This window comes from Saimiri boliviensis, chromosome 13, assembly GCF_048565385.1.
Source record: "Saimiri boliviensis isolate mSaiBol1 chromosome 13, mSaiBol1.pri, whole genome shotgun sequence".
Classification (NCBI taxonomy): domain Eukaryota; kingdom Metazoa; phylum Chordata; class Mammalia; order Primates; family Cebidae; genus Saimiri; species Saimiri boliviensis.
The window spans coordinates 54,185,433-54,202,546 of record NC_133461.1 but is presented as its reverse complement, the minus strand read 5'-3'; the positions used below and the strand labels follow the sequence as shown (position 1 = coordinate 54,202,546).

General features: G+C 45.6%; 1 protein-coding gene across 12 annotated transcripts in view; it reads right to left on the bottom strand.

The window, feature by feature from the left end:
• TMEM241 (transmembrane protein 241) overlaps positions 1-17,114 on the bottom strand; it is a 156,109-nt gene that overhangs the window by 72,232 nt on the left and 66,763 nt on the right. For 8 of the 12 annotated variants that reach the window (XR_012513144.1, XR_012513149.1, XR_012513150.1 and 5 more), the window contains exons 7-11: positions 16,744-16,795; positions 14,475-14,523; positions 13,268-13,313; positions 11,785-11,820; positions 8,713-8,747 (exon numbers count right to left, since the gene is read on the bottom strand). Coding sequence is in view for 5 of the 12 variants with exons in the window: in XM_074383681.1 (XP_074239782.1) it covers positions 8,713-8,747; positions 11,785-11,820; positions 13,268-13,313; positions 14,475-14,523; positions 16,744-16,795 (218 nt within the window). In the remaining 7 variants the exon portion in view is untranslated. Of the gene's footprint in view, positions 8,748-11,784; positions 11,821-13,267; positions 13,314-14,474; positions 14,524-16,743; positions 16,796-17,114 lie in introns of all 12 variants that reach the window. The other 4 variants (XM_039463603.2, XM_074383682.1, XM_074383683.1 and 1 more) reach the window with 2 other exon arrangements.

The window sequence follows — 17,114 nt, the reverse complement described above, 5'->3', positions numbered from 1 at the left end:
GGCAGAGCAATGGTGAAACAGTGACCCATGCGGCCTCATGTGCCCCTCTGCCCCCTGCCATCCCAGGAGGGGGTCTTTAGCAGGCCTGTGTTTTCAGTCCCCGGGCATTAAATTAACTCTGACATCCCCCAGGGATTCTGTTACTGACATTGTCTTATCATGATAATAACATTATGATGATAATAATGCCCATTTAGTGAGAGCATGCCTTGTGCAGGGCCCAATGCTAAAATCTTTAGGTATTTTTCTCTTTCAATCTTAGTAACAACTCTGTGAGGTTTTATTATGTCTATTTAAACTGGGGCTCAGGGAAGTTAAGAAACATGGCTAAAATTGCACAACTATGGAGCCAGAATGTGAACTCTAGTCAATCTAAACCCTAGGCTGACTCCTCTCAACTAGGCAGCCAACCCTCCACAAGAGAGTGTGCAGGATAAAAGAATCTTTTTCAAGAGTTTTTTCTTCTTTTCTGCCTTATATCTAAAAAAAGGTCATGAAGGCACTGCCCTGACATTTTTTTATTTTTCATTTTCATGTTTAATGACTGCAAGAACAGCACGGGGGCCAGACCAACTGTGCAAATTCATTTTAGTTGGAGGTCCAAAGGGTACATTTATTTCTTGTGAAGTAAGTTCATTCTTTTAGTTCCAGTTGGTGCAAGAGGAAATAATCACACATATTGGCTGCTTCTCTCTCTGGAATTTGAACTTGGTCACAAACAAGAAGTCAGGAGATTAAAACAGCAGAAAGCCTTCCAAAAATGTCCGGAGAAAAGGAATGAAGCATTTCCACAGCAGATAGCTTGAGCCTTCCAAATCTGAAATGTCTGAATCCCCTGGAGAGCTCTGTCTTCCAGACCCCTGGGCCTTGGCCTGTCTCTCAGTTCTGGGGGTTGAGGGAAGGGGGCTGATTTCCCTCAGTATTGCTAGTATGTTAGGTGTGCTGTGGAACACACAGGCAGCATTTCCTTCACCATTATACTATTACTCAAGAGTTTCAGATCAAAAGACACAACGGGCTCCTACGCTTTCTTGGAGACCCAAAGGATCTCAAATGATTCAACTATCTATTGGGAAGGCAAGTTCTGAGTTCGATTTCTCTGGAGGGCTTTTTAAAGTTATGACTGTTATTTTCTTTGTTTCTGCAAGTGAGTGTGTGTTTAACTATAAGGAGGGGATTTCTTGGGATCTGGTTTTCATGCAGCACAACAAGAGTTCTTGTTTTCTTTCAGCCACGATTTCTCTAAAACCTCTACTGTCAAATTGGGACCTCTGTTGGTAGAGGGAATTTGTCATGGACAACATCAGTTGTCATTTACAGTGAGAAGAGCATGGATATATCCTGAAGTTCCTTTTCACACGGAAGTGATAAGCAAGGGTGCCCTGGGGACCCCAAACCCAGAGAGTGGCCACAGCCCTCCACTGAGGCAGGTGGAGGCAGAGTCTGTCCACGTCCATGGAGAATTCGTTCCGTCTCTTTGGCAGTGGTGGGCTCTTGGCCCTTTCCCAATTTTCCTCTCAGGCTGAGAGGAACTGCAGCACAGCCAGTGTGGTCATGAGGAACGGCGGAGAGGGGGACAAATGAAACCCAGGACCTTGAGGCCCCTCAGGCTGTGCCCCACCCAGCACCCCGTCTTTCATCAGAAACGCTCCAGCAAGGTAAATGGGACTCACGGTGCATGGCAGCTTATCCAGCACAGCCCACGTTTTGGAGGGGGTCTAAAGAGCAGAAGTGTGGTCAGAGGAAGACTGGGAGGGAGGAAAAGAAAGAAAGAAAAAAACCCACAGTCCTCAGGAAATAATAACCCCCACCCAAATCCTGAAAACCCCATAAATTAATGACAGAGAGAAAATAAGAGAGTAACTAGCCCTTACCTTTGAACCAGTTCTAAAACCGTCACACCTGTATCACACAGCACTTAACTGACTTCACACCTGTTCCTCCTCCTAGAATTATCGAGTCCTTGAGAGGTGGGACGCTATTTTACTCATCCCTGCACCCACTGTGTGCAAGCGCCATACCCAACACACCCAGCACACAGCCAGCACTACCAGATCGAGAGTGTCGGAAAGACCTGATCATCTCCTGCCTTCCCTAGAGCGAATGTTCTAGTTTCCAGCTGGCTCTGTGGTCAATTTCAAGCCGACCTCAAATAGTCCCCTTTGATGCCTTCCACCTGTCTTCTCTAAGTAGTACTCTTAAGCAGAGAGTGCACAGCAACCCCGGAACGGCAAATGTTAGTGACTGTGCTATCAATACCCCCGGAAGAGGTTGCAGCGTGTGGCTGGCTGGCCCCAGCCACATGCAAACTCAATCCAGGAGCCTAAAAAATTGCTGCAAGACAACACTCCTGCACCATCTAGTGCTGAACTACACTGCTTAAGCTCAAATCGAGTGGCTAAAGAGTTGTAAACATGTTTTGCTACAGCAACATGCGGCTTACGCAATGGAGCCCGAGTTGGGCCCTCGCTCTTGTATTCTGCAGTTAAAATTCCGCTGACTCTGAGTGAGCGAGTGAATCCCATTTCTCTAAAGATTACGAAGCATGAAATTGCCACGGTGAAAAGTGTGGCACGATACAACCACATTCAAGACTAACTGATATTTGAACGTGAGGAAAATTTCCTCTCATGTTCTCGCCCTCAAAACTGGCAGGAAAACAGGGGGTCGGTTCCAAGCAGTGATTAGTGCTGCCTGCTCTGTCTCACACATGAGTGACAGACACACCAGGTAACAAGGTTGTTTCTGGGTCAGGTTCCTGCGTCTTCCTGTTCCTCTCCCGTTCCCTGAAATTTCCTAGAGCTCTCTTGAACACCACAGCTAAGGGGCCCCATACAAATAGGAAGTATAAACTCTTTAACAGGGGAAATTCCCTGTTCTCTACTATACTTAAAAGAGTGCGAGGGGAAAGGTGGTCCTCTTCTCAAGGAAGGTTACGAGATTCTTGGAGCCTTGACATGAATCGTGAAGTCAAAAGGCTAAATGGATTCCACCCACCAAGCAGCAAACTCTGGTGGGGCACGCTGAGGGCACACGGAACCGCCTGCCTGAGTCCCACCACCGTTGCCCACACACTCCAAAGGTGCATCTGTAAGAGAGCCCCACTTTCCAATCAGGAGAGTGTGAGGAGAGAAGCGTGGTCAAAAGCACTATCCAGAAGCCCTCACACACCCTCTAGAAGAGTTCAGATAGGACTGACAACGGTTACGTGCTGGTGAGGATGTGGAGCAACTGGAACTCTCACACACTGCTGGGTGGGAGTGGAAAATGGTACAAACGTTTTAGAAAAAACCCTTTCTTAGAAAGTGAAACATACATCTACTCTAAGACCCAGAAATCCTATTGTGAAGTATTCATCCAGGAGACATGAAAACGTAAGTCCACAAAAAGGCTGGTGTGAGAATGTTCAGAGCAGGCACAAGCTGGGAACAGCCCAGGTGAGCATCAACAGGTAAACAGATAAACAAGCATGGTATATCCATACAATGGAACCCTACTCAGCAACCAAAAGGAACAAACTCACGATACACACAGCAACATGAATGAATCTCTAGACGTTGTGCTGCATGTAACAGCCAGACACAAAAAGTACTAATGATTCTATTTATAAGGGTTTGAGAATAGACAGAATTTATCTATGGTAACAGACATCAGATCTGTAAAGGCCTTCACGGTGTGGAGAGAGAGTGACTAGGAAGGTGCAGGAGGAAGCTTTCTGCAGGGACAGAAATGTTCTGCATCTTGATGGGGTATAAGTTACGCAGGTCCTAGATTTGCCAAAATTGATCGAGCTATACAGTAAATTATTTATCAATTTAAAAATGTTTTTGAAGTACTATCAAATAACTAAGATACAAATAATAAAAGAAGGGCATGGGATGTGGTGGCTCAAGCCTGTAATTCTAGCACTTTGAGAAGCCAACGCGGGTGGATCACTTGAGGTTAGGAGTTCAAAACCAGCCTGAACAACATGGTGAAACCCCATCTCTACTATACAAAAATTAGCTGGTGTGGTGATGGGCACCTGTAATCCTAGCTACTCGGGAGGGTGAGGCAGGAGAATCACTTGAACCCAGGAGGCAGAGGTTACAGTGAGCAGATATCACACCACTGCACTCCAGCCTGGGCAACTTAGTGAGACTCTGTCTCGAAAAAATAAAATAAAATAAAAAAGAAGGGGTAAGAAGAAACCAAAAAGAATTGAGCCCAGCTGTAAAATGTCTGAAAGTATGAAAAGATCCTTCCAAGAAGACTGTCCCTATGGATGCTGACTCTGTGTCTTAAACTGGGGCAGTGGGGAACCAGGAAGACAGCTCGCCCCAACCCACACTCAGGCCCTGCAGCGGACGGTCTAGATGGCAAGCAAGTGAGAAAGAATAAAGTGCTGTCCTACCTTGCAATGGGCTAGACACCATGGGTCCAATCAGAAAGCTAATGAATGAACTGGCAGGAATTGGAACCATCCTTTAAGAGCTGCCCTGCTCCCTTACAGCAAGGAAGCCCACAGTCACTTCTGCTGCTGACACAGCCAGTGCCACGGCCCGGCAAGACCTTTCTTATAAGCCTGACTTTCTGTACCTGGCCTCTGCAATGACACCACCTCAGCTAGCAGGAAATGGCAACAAATCAAAGTAGCAGACAAGAATCCTTCAAGGGCACAATCAGGGCATTGTGGAGCCTGCTGGATTCATCAGAGAGAGTCTTGGGACACTGGGTTGCCCACCGCAGACCCATCCCCCATACTGCAGGAGAGGGCAGGGAAGGTGAACATCTATGTCCGTTCTTTTTCAAAAATCATGAAAATATAACTTGAAGAAAAATTAATCCATGCAAGTATCCCTTCTGGCATAATTAGGCTCCAAACAGGTTTTCAAATGAGAGCGATGTCCTTGTATTCCCCAAATATATTTTCTAATTGAGATATAATTTGCATATTATAAAACTCACCCTTTTAAAATGAGCACTTCAGTGGTTTTTAGTATGTTCATAGAGTTGTGCAACCATCACCACTATCTAATTCCAGAACATTTTCATTACCTCAAGAAGAAACTGAAGCCTATTTTAAATTACTCCTTTGCCCAGGACATTCTATAGCCTTATATTTCTGACCACTTCGTATTGCCAAAGAGTAATTAAGTGTCCAAGGTATTTATGTATTGACCTAAAAGTTTAGCAGTAACTCAAGGAAAACATTAGACTGTTGGCCAAAATGTCTAAGCTATTACCAACAGTCACCATGTTCAAAAACACATCTCCAAAACCAAAAGCAGTTCCAAACAGAAATTTAAGAACATTGTACGAAAGCTTTCTCTGGAGTAGGACACTTTATAATAAAGTATAGGGGGGCAGGTGTGGTGGCTCACACCTGTAATCCCAGCAATTTGGGAGGCTGAGGCAGGCGATCACCTGAGGTCAGGTGTTTGAGACCAGCCTGCCAGCATGATGAAACCCCGTGTTTACTAAAATTACAAAAATTAGCCAGGCATGGTGGCAGGTGCCTGTAATCCCAGCTACTCAGGAGGCTGAGGTAGGAGAATCACTTGAACACGGGAGGCAGAGGTTAAAGTGAACCAAGATCGCGTCACTGCACTCCAGCCTGGGCAACAGAGCAAGACTCCATCTCAAAAATAACAATAAAGTGTCGGATCACTTTATTGTTATTGTACTTTATTGTTACTTTGATAAAGTATAAGATCAAAGAGCAGCATTGAAAAATCACTTTATTGTTATCGCTTTATTGTTACACTTTAATAAAGTGTAGGATCAAAGAGTAGCATTTAAAAAGAAAAACCTAGAAAGAGGGTCAGGAGACCTATCCCCAGTCTCCCTCTGCTCCTCACCTACCCTGTATCATCTTGGTCACATCACTTAACCCCTCAGGGTTTCAGTCTCCACATTTGTATTAGGTTGGTGCACAAGCAATTAATACAATTTGGTGGCACCTGGGATAATCACTAAGATTCCTTTCAGCTCTGACCATCATAAGTGTAACAAATTAACAAGCACAACCTCTTAGTGGAAGGGCAGCATGATTTCTTTAGGTAAAAATTATTCACCCAGCCAGGCGTGGCAGCTCATGCTTATAGTCCCTGCATTTTGGGAGGGCGAGGTGGGCAGATCACTTGAGATCAGGAGTTCCAGACCGGCCTGGCTAACATGGTGAAACCCCATCTTTACTAAAAATGCAAAACTTAGCCAGGCGTGGTAGCAGGTGCCTATAATCCAAGCTACTTAGGAAGCTGAGGCAGAAGAATTGCTTGAACCCAGGAAGTAGAGGTTGCAGTGAGCTGAGATATACCACTGCACTCTAGCCTGGGCAACAGAGTACAACTCCATCTCAAAAAAAAAAAAAAAATTTTATTCACTCAAGTCCACTAGAAATAAGTCATGATGTAAACGTATATGTAAACCAAGGAGAATCTGTGAACATAACTTTCCAAAGACCTTTGACAAAAGCACAATTCAAAGGGCAGGATACTCAGGAGGCTCTAAAATGTCTGCTGGGTGGCAGCTGCCTGGCTACATAAAGAAATGATAGGAAACACAACTGAAAGGCAGACAGCCGGCAGTATGGGTAAGTGGAACCCGCTTAGGGTTAACAGCCTGGCTTCACAGGACTTACTATTCTAAGAATGATAGACTTTGAGCAAATGACAGCAGCGGGGGACTCAACAGTAAACTTCTGAGTTTTGAGAAGTCATCATTCACAGGAGCAGGCAGACAGTGGGAACTGTGCTTTCATATGGCAAGCAGAGTGTAATGTATTAAGAAAAAAGTATTCAAGTTATCCTTATGAGACATGGATTCAGATATGTCATATACAATCTAGAAACATTATTCTTGATTCACTATCAGCAACTCCCTGAGGATCCTCATTCAGATAGCAGGTAAAACACCAACAGAAAGAAGCAGCTAAAAACACCAGCAGAAAGCTGTTACTGCTTTTGAGCACAGGATGAGAGCTTGAAGGGACCTTAGAAAGCTGCCAGTTCACCGTTCTCATTTTCTAGATGCGAAAGCTGGGACCTAGAGGGCTGGGGTAATGCCTTCTGTATAGCAAGTGGTCAGTAAACATTCATTTTGTAGTTTGTTTGAAAAAAATGATCTTAAGCCCACTCAGTAGGGGAGCCAAGGAAAATTCCAATTATTCTGAGTCTATTCTTTGCACCACACTCCACGAAGCCACAGAGAATGACCAATAGAACGTGTATTTTCAGCCATGCCACACACAGACATTATCGTTTTAACTTTTGGGGGGGGATGGAGTCATGGAGTCTCACAGTGTCACCCAGGCTGGAGAGCAATGGTGCGATCTCAGCTCACTGCAACCTCCACCTCCTGGATTCAAGAGATTCTCCTGCCTCAGCCTCTGAAGTAGCTGGGATTACAGGGGTCCGCCACCATGCCCAGCTGATTTTTTGTATGTTTAGTAGAGACGGGGTTTCACCATGTTGGTCAAGCTGGTCAAATCTCGAACTCCTAACCTCAAGTGATCCACCCACCTCAGCCTCTCAAAGTGCTGGGATTACAGGCATGAGCCACCATGCCCGGCCATTGTTTTATCTTTTGGCATCAACTTCAAAGCCTTTCAAAGCAAAAATCTGTGATGGAATAGGGTCTTGTGGGTAATTCCTAAATCTGAAAAGCAGCTACAGAGCAATTGAGGCAGCAATAGAGTGGAGATACATTTTAAAAACTGACTTCTTTCATCTGCAATTATGAGAATCATGGTGACACATGATACAAACTTAAAAAAAAATGATGCCAGATAGAGCATAACACTGATTTGCAAAATTCAAACAAGAATTAGAGCACCAACTCTGCTTCACTTATTTCTTGTATTTACCCCTTAATATTTTATTTGAGGTTACCCTTTGGGGTGATTCTGATCATGGAATTTAGGGTACCATAGCAGGCCCTGAGACACATTTTGGGATTGCAAGAGGCCCCTCATATTCTCCTATAAGAACAATAACTTCTGCTCCTGAAGTTATAACCAAAAAAGGATTCAGGGAGTTTTTTGAACTTTTGAACTTTTTCACCAAATCTTTTAACAATAGAAATGAACAGCAGGCCAGGCGCGGTGGCTCATGCCTATAATCCCAGCACTTTAGGAGGCCGAGGTGGACAGATTATGAGGTCAGGAGTTCAAGAACAGCCTGACCAATATGGTGAAACCCTGTCTCTAGTAAAAATACAAAAATTAGCCAAGCGTGGTGGCGCATGCCCGTAGCCCCAGCTACTCAGGAGGCTGAGGCAGAAGAATTGCTTGAACCAGGAGGCAGAGGTTGCAGTGAGCTGAGATCATGCCACTGCACTCCAGCCTGGGCTAGAGCGAGACTCCATCTCAAAATGAATGAATGAATGAATGAATGAATGAATGAAATGAAGAACAATTCAGGATGCTTGGAAAAGGAATTTCAGAAGACGGCAAAATAGGCACTACTTTACTCAGCAGGAAATGGACCTGTATATATATCTGAGACCATACAGGAAGAAAACACAGACAACAAGAAGGGGTAAGAATACATTCCTGGGCGATAAATTGCTTTATTAAGGGCAGTTTAAAAACAGGTGGGACTTTCCTCCCCTTGCAGTCACCCTTGGCTGGGCAAAAACATTCTCTTGTGAAATGTCTCTGAGAGACAGGCTCACTGGGTCCAATAAGCCACGTCAGACAGACAGACAGAACAACACTCGGGTGGCGTTTACCTGTGGGATGAGATGCAAATGCCAGGAGCACCACACTGGAAAAGAGAAAGCAAAGTGGTCAAGAAGGTTCCCTGGCACCAAAAAAAACCCTACCCATTCCCACCCATTTATTTGTAAATAGTTAAAATTGCCTAAAAGCAAATTATCTGCGCTGACTCATTCTGCCTAAATCCAGCTCCTCGGAGAGAGTAAGAATGTCTTGAAATGCCTCATGTTTTGGCAAGAGGACTGCCTCCTGGGACAGGCTTGGGACGGAGTGTGAATCCATGTCTCAACCTGAGAGTCCGCTGGGTCTCTTTTCTTGGTCCTGGCTGACTCTAATTACGATCATACTCACCTACTCTACCAAGAGTATTTATCGGCTAAACAAACTCCAAATTAAAATGGATTGCAATGTAAAAGCTAGCTGTTGTGTGTGAGCTACATATATTTTTGCCACACAATTAGCTGTGTAGAAGATAGCTAAATTTCCAAGAGGCGAGCCCACAATTGATCCAGCCCATCCACCGTGTGGCTGAAAACTACCTTTACTGATTTTCAATAGATACCACAGAGGGGAAAGAATGAAAAGAGAATCAAGAGGAGTGTTCCTTTGATGTGAGCCCCGTTCATCCTTGGCACCCTCCCATCACCCTCTCTAGAAACCCCTCCCATTCCCCCTCGCCCCTCTGCAGTGCCTTCACAAGGCCAAATCCCACTTGGGGGGCCCCCCACCCTCTGCAACCTCTTCTATCAAAACTCTTGCCACCCAGGCAGCCTTGATATAAATCAAGTTAGAGGTTAGGAATAAAACATGTTATCTAAGTATGGGAGGGCATTTTTTAAAGTGCTGGATGGCCTGCTCTGGTTCTAAATCCTGGCTGCATATCAGAATAGCCCAGCATCCTGGCTGAAATCGGAATCTCTGAGGAGCAGGCATCAGTTGTTTTATTTTGTTATGGCCCCCCAGTGGCTCTAAAGTGCATCAGGATTGGGAACCACCACAAGGAATCCCCAGCTGGTGGTGACATCCCAGGCAGAGTGGAGGAAGAAGGCTGTGAGCACAGAAACCACTGGGAGCCCCGCCTGCTCTGAGGGTTGTCTCCCGGTGCCATTTCTGTGTTTCTTGTGCTTTTCCTTTGCTCTTCCTATAAAGCTCAGGTTCTCTGATGGCCCCAGGGCAGCAGCAGAGTGGCTAGCAGAGGCTAGACAGGAGGTTTGGGAGAAAGCCAGTGGGAAGAGCCACGCATCCATCCAGTCATTGAGAAGCTGTAGGTCTGTAAGACAGGGCTGCATGTAGCTATGAGACTGGAGGCTTCACAATAATTAGCCCTTTGCATGGACTCTATGTCTTTGCTTGCCATCTCGCCTTTCTTTGGAAAATATATACCCTGTACATACTCCATTATTTTACCTCCCTGAATCCCTCTGTGGTTATAACTTCGGGAGCAGAAGTGATCACTCTTACGGCAGGATATGAGGGGCCTCTTGCCATCCCAAAACACCTCCCAGAGCCTGTCATATACCCCAAATCCCATCATCCCAGAATCACCCAAAGGGTAACCTCAAATAAAAGATTAGGAGGTAACTATAAGAAATAATTAAGTGAAGGAGTTGGTCCTTTAATCCTTGTTTGAATTTTGCAAATACATTGTTAAGCCACTCCTAACTCCTACCAAAGCAGGCCATTCAGCACCTGAAAACAAAATTCCCTCCGATACTTAGATAACGTGTTTTATTCCTAACCTCTAACTCGATAGGCCGCCTGGATGGCATGAGTTTTGACAGAGAGGTTGCAGAGGGTGAGGGACTGGGCCCCCCACAGCAGGGTTCAGCAGTGTAAAGGCACGGCAGAGGGGTGCTGGGGGACAGGAGGGGTTTCCAGAGAGGGCAATGAGAGGGTGTCAAGGATGAATGGGGCTCACATCAAAGAAAACTCCTCTTCATTCTCTTTTCATCCTTTCCCCTTGGTGGCAGCTTACACTGCGACCTCCTTGAGGGCAAGGACCATATTTGATTCATCTTTGGATCCCTAGCAGTGCCAGGCATCAAGTGGCAGGTTCTCAGTAAGTTTTCTGAACTGGAATTCATCACCTCTAGGTGTACTGTGGTGGGACTATGTTTGTTTGAAGAAAAATGTAACTTGAAGCCCTGTATACTTTTTTTTTTTTTTCCTGAGGCAAAATCTCCCTCTGTCGCCCTGGGCTGAAGTGCAGCGGCGTGATCATAACTCACTGTAACCTTCAACTCTGGGGCTCAAGTGATCCTCCTGCCTCAGCCTCTCAAAGCGGAAACCCCTTATAGTTCTAAGATTATAAATTACATGTAAATTATAATGAAGAAATTATACTAATATAAAAGAGGCATATCATGCTGTTGTAGTAAGCAGGCTCATTCTCTGCTTGGCTTGGGACAAGGGTACAAACAGAAGTCCACATACCATATTTAAAAGTTAGGAATCAAGCCTCAAACTTCATCCTGCCTTAACAAAAATACCTTCAAAATACCCTGAAAGTCTAGATGAAAATGTAGAATTCTTGGGCTCCCTGATGCTGCATGTCAGAGTGTAGCAGCCCAGGGCAGCCTCTGACTCCTGGCTGCCAGTGCCCCCCTTTTCTTTTCATCCCAGGATCCATCCTGCAGCCCCAGGGCCTCACACATGTGTGTGGACACCTGAGCCTGCAAGGTCACCTCCACCTACATGCCTGCCCACTGGCAGCCTCTCTTTGGACACTCCTTGGGCTTGGGAATGAGTTGGGAAGACAGACCGGGAATCGAGCTCAGGGACACAGGTGGGGGATTCAAGGACACATCCAAAAGCAAGAAACGTCCCTTAGCCTCACAGATGCCACACTCAGGAGGAGGGGCGTGGCCCTCTGAAATTCAGGGCCTGAGAGAGGCCCCTCTTGCTTGGTCTAAAGGCAGGACTACTGTTTGGTTTCCTCAACTCTAGTCATCTCACAAATTTCGTAACTTGCCTTCCTGGCAGGCACACGGGCTCAGAACTCTTCAATCAAAATAATATTGAAAAATAAAAATCCATTAGCCCTAAAAGGATATGAATGGCTCTTTTAAAATGTAAATTAATTTTACCTGAATATGTAGTTTAAGTATTGCTGGTCAATATCACTAAGGAATGAGAGAGAGAGAAAATGTTAAATGAAATAGCAGAACTATTCAAATACATAAAATAATAATTACCTTCTATAAATAAATCCTACTTTAATTACTACTTTTGTAAATTATCCATAAATAGAAGGAAAAGTATTTAATATTCAAAACCAGTTCCTAGTTCATTTTAAATCACACATATTTTCACCTGTGGGCAACTGTTTCCCATGTGTACATCTGTCACTTTCAAAGTAGAGTCAACTATCTTAGGCCACTGGACTGGCTTCTGGGGCTACCATATTTAACAAGTAAAAATACAGGGCAATCAAATACATTTGAACTTCAGATAAAAAGTAATGTTTTAGTGTAAGTACCGCATGTTCCAAATATTACAAAAATTATTCAAGGCTTATCTGAAATTCAAATGCAACCAGGCATCCTGTATTTCACCTGGCAACTCTCCTGGCTTCTTGCTACAAAAATACTTTATTAAAAGAACAAAAGGTGCTCCAGGGAGTGAAAGCCCCACATTCTCAAAGTGGATGACCTTCTCTCAGGAGTCATTCCCTTCAGATCTTCTCTCTTTAGGCCTTCAGCAGGCCTCAAAACCCAGAGGCCAGCTGGCCGGTCTAGGGGCACTGGCCTCATCGCTCCAGGCCTAAAGCCATATCTTTTTTTCATTTACATTCACCAAGGCTGCTCCACTGACTGCCTGCAACAAAGCCTCATTTTACCCAAGAATGGAGCCAGTAAGTGGAGAGACTTCTGGGTCTAAAGTTAGAACAGGGCTGGGGAAACAAGAAAAAGTACTGTCCCTCTGTGCTAGATGCAGCTGATTGGAACCCAAAGCAGCTGGCCACAAACATTTCATTTACATGTCATCTAAGTGGTGCCCCTGAAGGAAGGAGACTGAGACTTCCATGCCTCTTCACACACGGCTAAAGGCAGACACGTTTTATGTGTTGGTGGACCCAGCCTGGAGTGGCCCAAACAGCAAGAAGAGGGACGGCTTCAAGGGCTAAGTCCCCTGCCCTTGCCACAACCCAGGCCTGCAGAGTCTCTGGCTGAATGGAAAAATCTCATGATACCACAAGTCTCACCCCTCTCCTTTAACCCAATCACAGCTCATCAAACATTAAGACTTTACCTCGGCTGGGTGCGTTGGCTCACGCCTGTAATCCCCACACTTTGGAAGGCCAAGGCAGGTGAATCGTCTGAGGTCTGGAGTTCAAGACCAGCCTGACCAACATTGGATAAACCCTGTTTCCACTAAAAATACAAAATTTGCCCAGCATGGTGGTGCATGCCTGTAATCCCAGCTACTCGGGAGGCTGAAGCAGGAGAATCATTTGAACCCAGGAGGCGGAGGTTACAGTGAGCCGAGATCGCGTCATTGCACTCCAGCCTGGGCAACAAGAGCGAAACTCCATCTCAAAAAAAAAAAAAAAAAAAAAAAGGAGTTTACCTTAATGCACTGGGTTTCTGAAACTTCTGTAGTATTTTATAAGCCCCTGAAAATGAAATAAAACATGTCACTGGTCATGGCATTCTACTCAAGGAGCTCCTGGCATGTCCAGGGAAACAGAAAATCCACATGGATAAAGGCCTCCAAAGGCACAACTGCTGGTCCTTTTCCCTATGAGGGACACACCCAGCTGACAGAAGACCATCAACATTTGGAAGGTTTCAAGGGTACAAATGCAATAATCCTCTGTTAATGCAGTCCATCCTTCCAGTGGTCCCCAGAGTGCTGGACATGGAAAGTGTCATGATCAATGAAGGACACCATTAACGGGAAGGTTTCACTTCCTTAACATGACGCACATGAAAAAAGAAACACTGCTGGATTTCTGAAAACTTCTGAGCTGTGTTAACAGAGCACTGCTTTTCCCCTTAAGACTACAGACAAGCAACACGCAACATATAATTTGTAATAAAATCAGATGGTCCTTTTATTTGACCAGCTTAAATTATTTTGGTAAATTACTGAAAGAAAATGTTTTTGACATGAACTTGTGGATATCTTCCCACCGTTTTTAGAGAAGACCAATCAGCATTCCAAAAGTTGACTTGAGCAGGCGAAACCCCAAGCCACAGGTAGTTAGTTCATATTTGTCATGAAAAAGAGGAAAGTGTATTGGAAATTGAAACATTGGAGGGAAAACTTGAAAATAGAAAACCAATCCAGAAAATGCCCATTTAATTTTAAACTTCACACCTTGGATTTAATTTTCCTATTGTCCAAGGTCACCAAAAAGTGGGTATACCAAAAAACCTCAATTATTAAAGTAAGTCTCCCTTCCTCCCTCCCTCTCGCCCTCACCCCCTCCACCGGCCTTTTTTTTTTTTTTTTTTTTTTTTTTTGACAGGGTTTCACTCTTTTGTGCAGGCTGGAGTGTGGTGGCATGATCATGGCTCCTGTAGCCTCGACCTCCCTGGGCTCAGGTGATCCTCCCACCTCAGCCTCCTGAGTAGCTGGGACAACAGGCATATGCCACCATGCCCAGCTAATTTTTGTATTTTTTGTAGAGACGGGGTTTCTCAAGGTTGCCCAGGCTGGTCTCCAATTCCTGGGCCCAAGGCATCTGCCTGCCTTTGGCTTCCCAAAGTGCTGGGATTACAGGTATGAGCCACCATATTCAGCCCTACGTAAGCATTCTTTTAAAACTTACCTAAACAGAATAAGTGAATTAGAGCCCAAAAATATCCATCTGGATCAAACTAGAACGCAGAATTTAAAAAAGAAAAAAATGGTTATAAGTACAGGCAAACAGGATCCAGTGTGGCCATCAGAAACCCTGTCACCAGCGCAGTGCCAAGTGAGGGTCCCAAAACAGGACTCCTGGGGCCTATGTCAGTTCCTCAGTTCCCTCTTGTTCCTCACCCAGTTGCCCACAACATCTTCCTAACAGGACTCTGCCTCGATACCCCATGCCCCACATTGCCATCACATTGTGTTCAAATCCAAACTCATGCCACCCTAAGACCACTGTGACAAGCCCCCATCCACCCCTCCGGTTGTATGTACAGCCCCCTGCTGGCCCTGAACAAGGATAACTTGCACTTTCCAAGCATGACCGCTGCCCCTCCAACTCAGCTGAGGGGACCCTCCACTTCTTCCCTTATTATTCTCCACAGGACTTCACATCATAGGACACATCCTATTTATTTCTTCCTTATTCATTTATCTGTCCCTATCTCCCCCTGCCTTCCCCTCTCCTAGATTGTACATTCCAGGGAGGCAGGAATTAGAACGGGGTAGACACATAGCAGGTGTCCAATGAGGCTGGACCGCAGGATACTCATGACACTCCAGGACTGCCCTCACCTGCTTTCTTCTCCTGGCTAACTCTGCCTGATTCTTCCAGATTTAAGTCCTGCAAGCAGAGTCTGGCTCTAACATCAGAGAGATCTGGGATAAATTCTAAAATCCCCACTTATTTGTTAGCTGGTGACCTTTTGGGCCTCCTTATTCTACGCTATGAAATGGAGATAATAATGCTCCCATCCTTACAGAAATGTTATGAGATTTTAAATGACACAAGGCACGGAAAGCACTGGCACAGAGCCTGGCACACAGCAGGCCCCTGTCATTGTGGCTGCTCCTACGTCCTGAGGCCCCATGTCTTCTTAGGTGCTTCAGAGCCTCCTGTACCCCTGGCCTCCCTGTGTGATAATGATCTGTTTACTGTTTCCCTCCCCTTTGCTCCAAATAGACTTGACTTGTGCCTGAGCAAAGATTAATTTTCCTCTTTGTGTCCCCAGAGCCTGGCTCAGGGCCTGACACTTGATGGGAACCTAATAATGCTGGGAGAGAAAAGGAGGGAGAAGAAAACAAAGAAAGAAAGGAAACCCAGAAATAAGATGACTACTGGGGGTGAGGGTGGGTCCTCAGCACTTCATAAGAAAAATTCAACTTTACCACAGGATAGTAAAGTAAAAATCATTCTGCAGGCCGGGCGCAGTGGCTCACACCTGTAATACCAGCACCTTGGGAGGCTGAGGCAGGCGAATCACTTAAGGTCAGGAGTTCAAGACCAGCCTGACCAACATTGTGAAACCTTGTCTCTACTAAAAATACAAAAAATTAGGCTGGGTGCAGTGGCTTATGCCTGTAATCCCAGCACTTTGGGAGGCTGAGGCAGGTGAATCACCTGAAGTCAGGAGTTTGAGACCAGCCTGACCAACATGGAGAAACCCTGTGTCTATTAAAAATACAAAATTAGCTGGGCATGGTGGCTCATGCCTGTAATCCCAGCTACTCAGGAGGCGGAGGCAGGAGAATTGCTTGAACCTGGGAGGCGGAGGTTGTGGTGAGCCAGGATCACATCATTGCACTCCAGCCTGGGCAACAAGAGTAAAATTCCATCTCAGAAAAAAAAAAAAAAAAATTAGCCAAGCGTGGTGGTGGGTGCCTGTAATCCCAGCTACTCGGGAGGCTGAGGCAGGAGAATCACTAGAACCCGGAGGATGGAGCTTGCAGTGAGCCGAGATCTTGCCACTGTACTCCAGCCTGGGCAACAGAGTGAGACTCTGTCTCAAAACAAAACAAAACAAAACAAAAAGAAAAAATTACTTTGCGGGAGATGAGGCCCTTGGGAGGAGAGGAAGTCAACTTTGCCTCCATGCCTGAGCCTGGGGTAACTTGGGCGTTGGCTTGGAGGTTCACCAGGCACGGACAGAGAACAGATGGCAGGCACCACAGTGCCCAGGGGCCACAGCTCTGCGGCCACGATGGCTGCAGCCTTGGGGAGAAGGCAAAGGCCCAGGGAGACGGTGTTGCCTGGGCCCAACGCTATCCAGACTGAAAGCTTTAGAATGCTTCTGCATAGGCCAGGTTACCCTGATTCTACAAGGAAGGACTAGGAAATTCTGATCAGACACCCAGGTTTCAGAGAATAAAAGACACTTTGAAGGCAAAATGAGTTCACCTGAACTTACCTGGGAGTCATTGAAGGGAAGGCATCCTGCTGCGGCCAGGAGGAAGAGGGCACTGTGGAGAGGGAGATAAAACACTGCAGCTTCACCTTTCAACATCAAAGGTTTCCCCAAGCGGGTGGAGGTGAAGATGCATCCTCTGGAGTGTGCATGAGCCCCACATCCTGCGAGACCAACTTGGTTCCTCTGTCCCTCCTCTGTGAACCTGCTACCAGTGTAGTTTTCAATTATGTGCTCTACTCATAAGCAGACATTTCCTTCTCTGGACCTCAGCTAGCCATTTCCCAGAGCCGGGCATTTACAGGACATCTGCAAAACCACAGCTGGCTCACTCGAGGAAAATAGTGTGCCCGTGAAACATCTAATAAAATAAG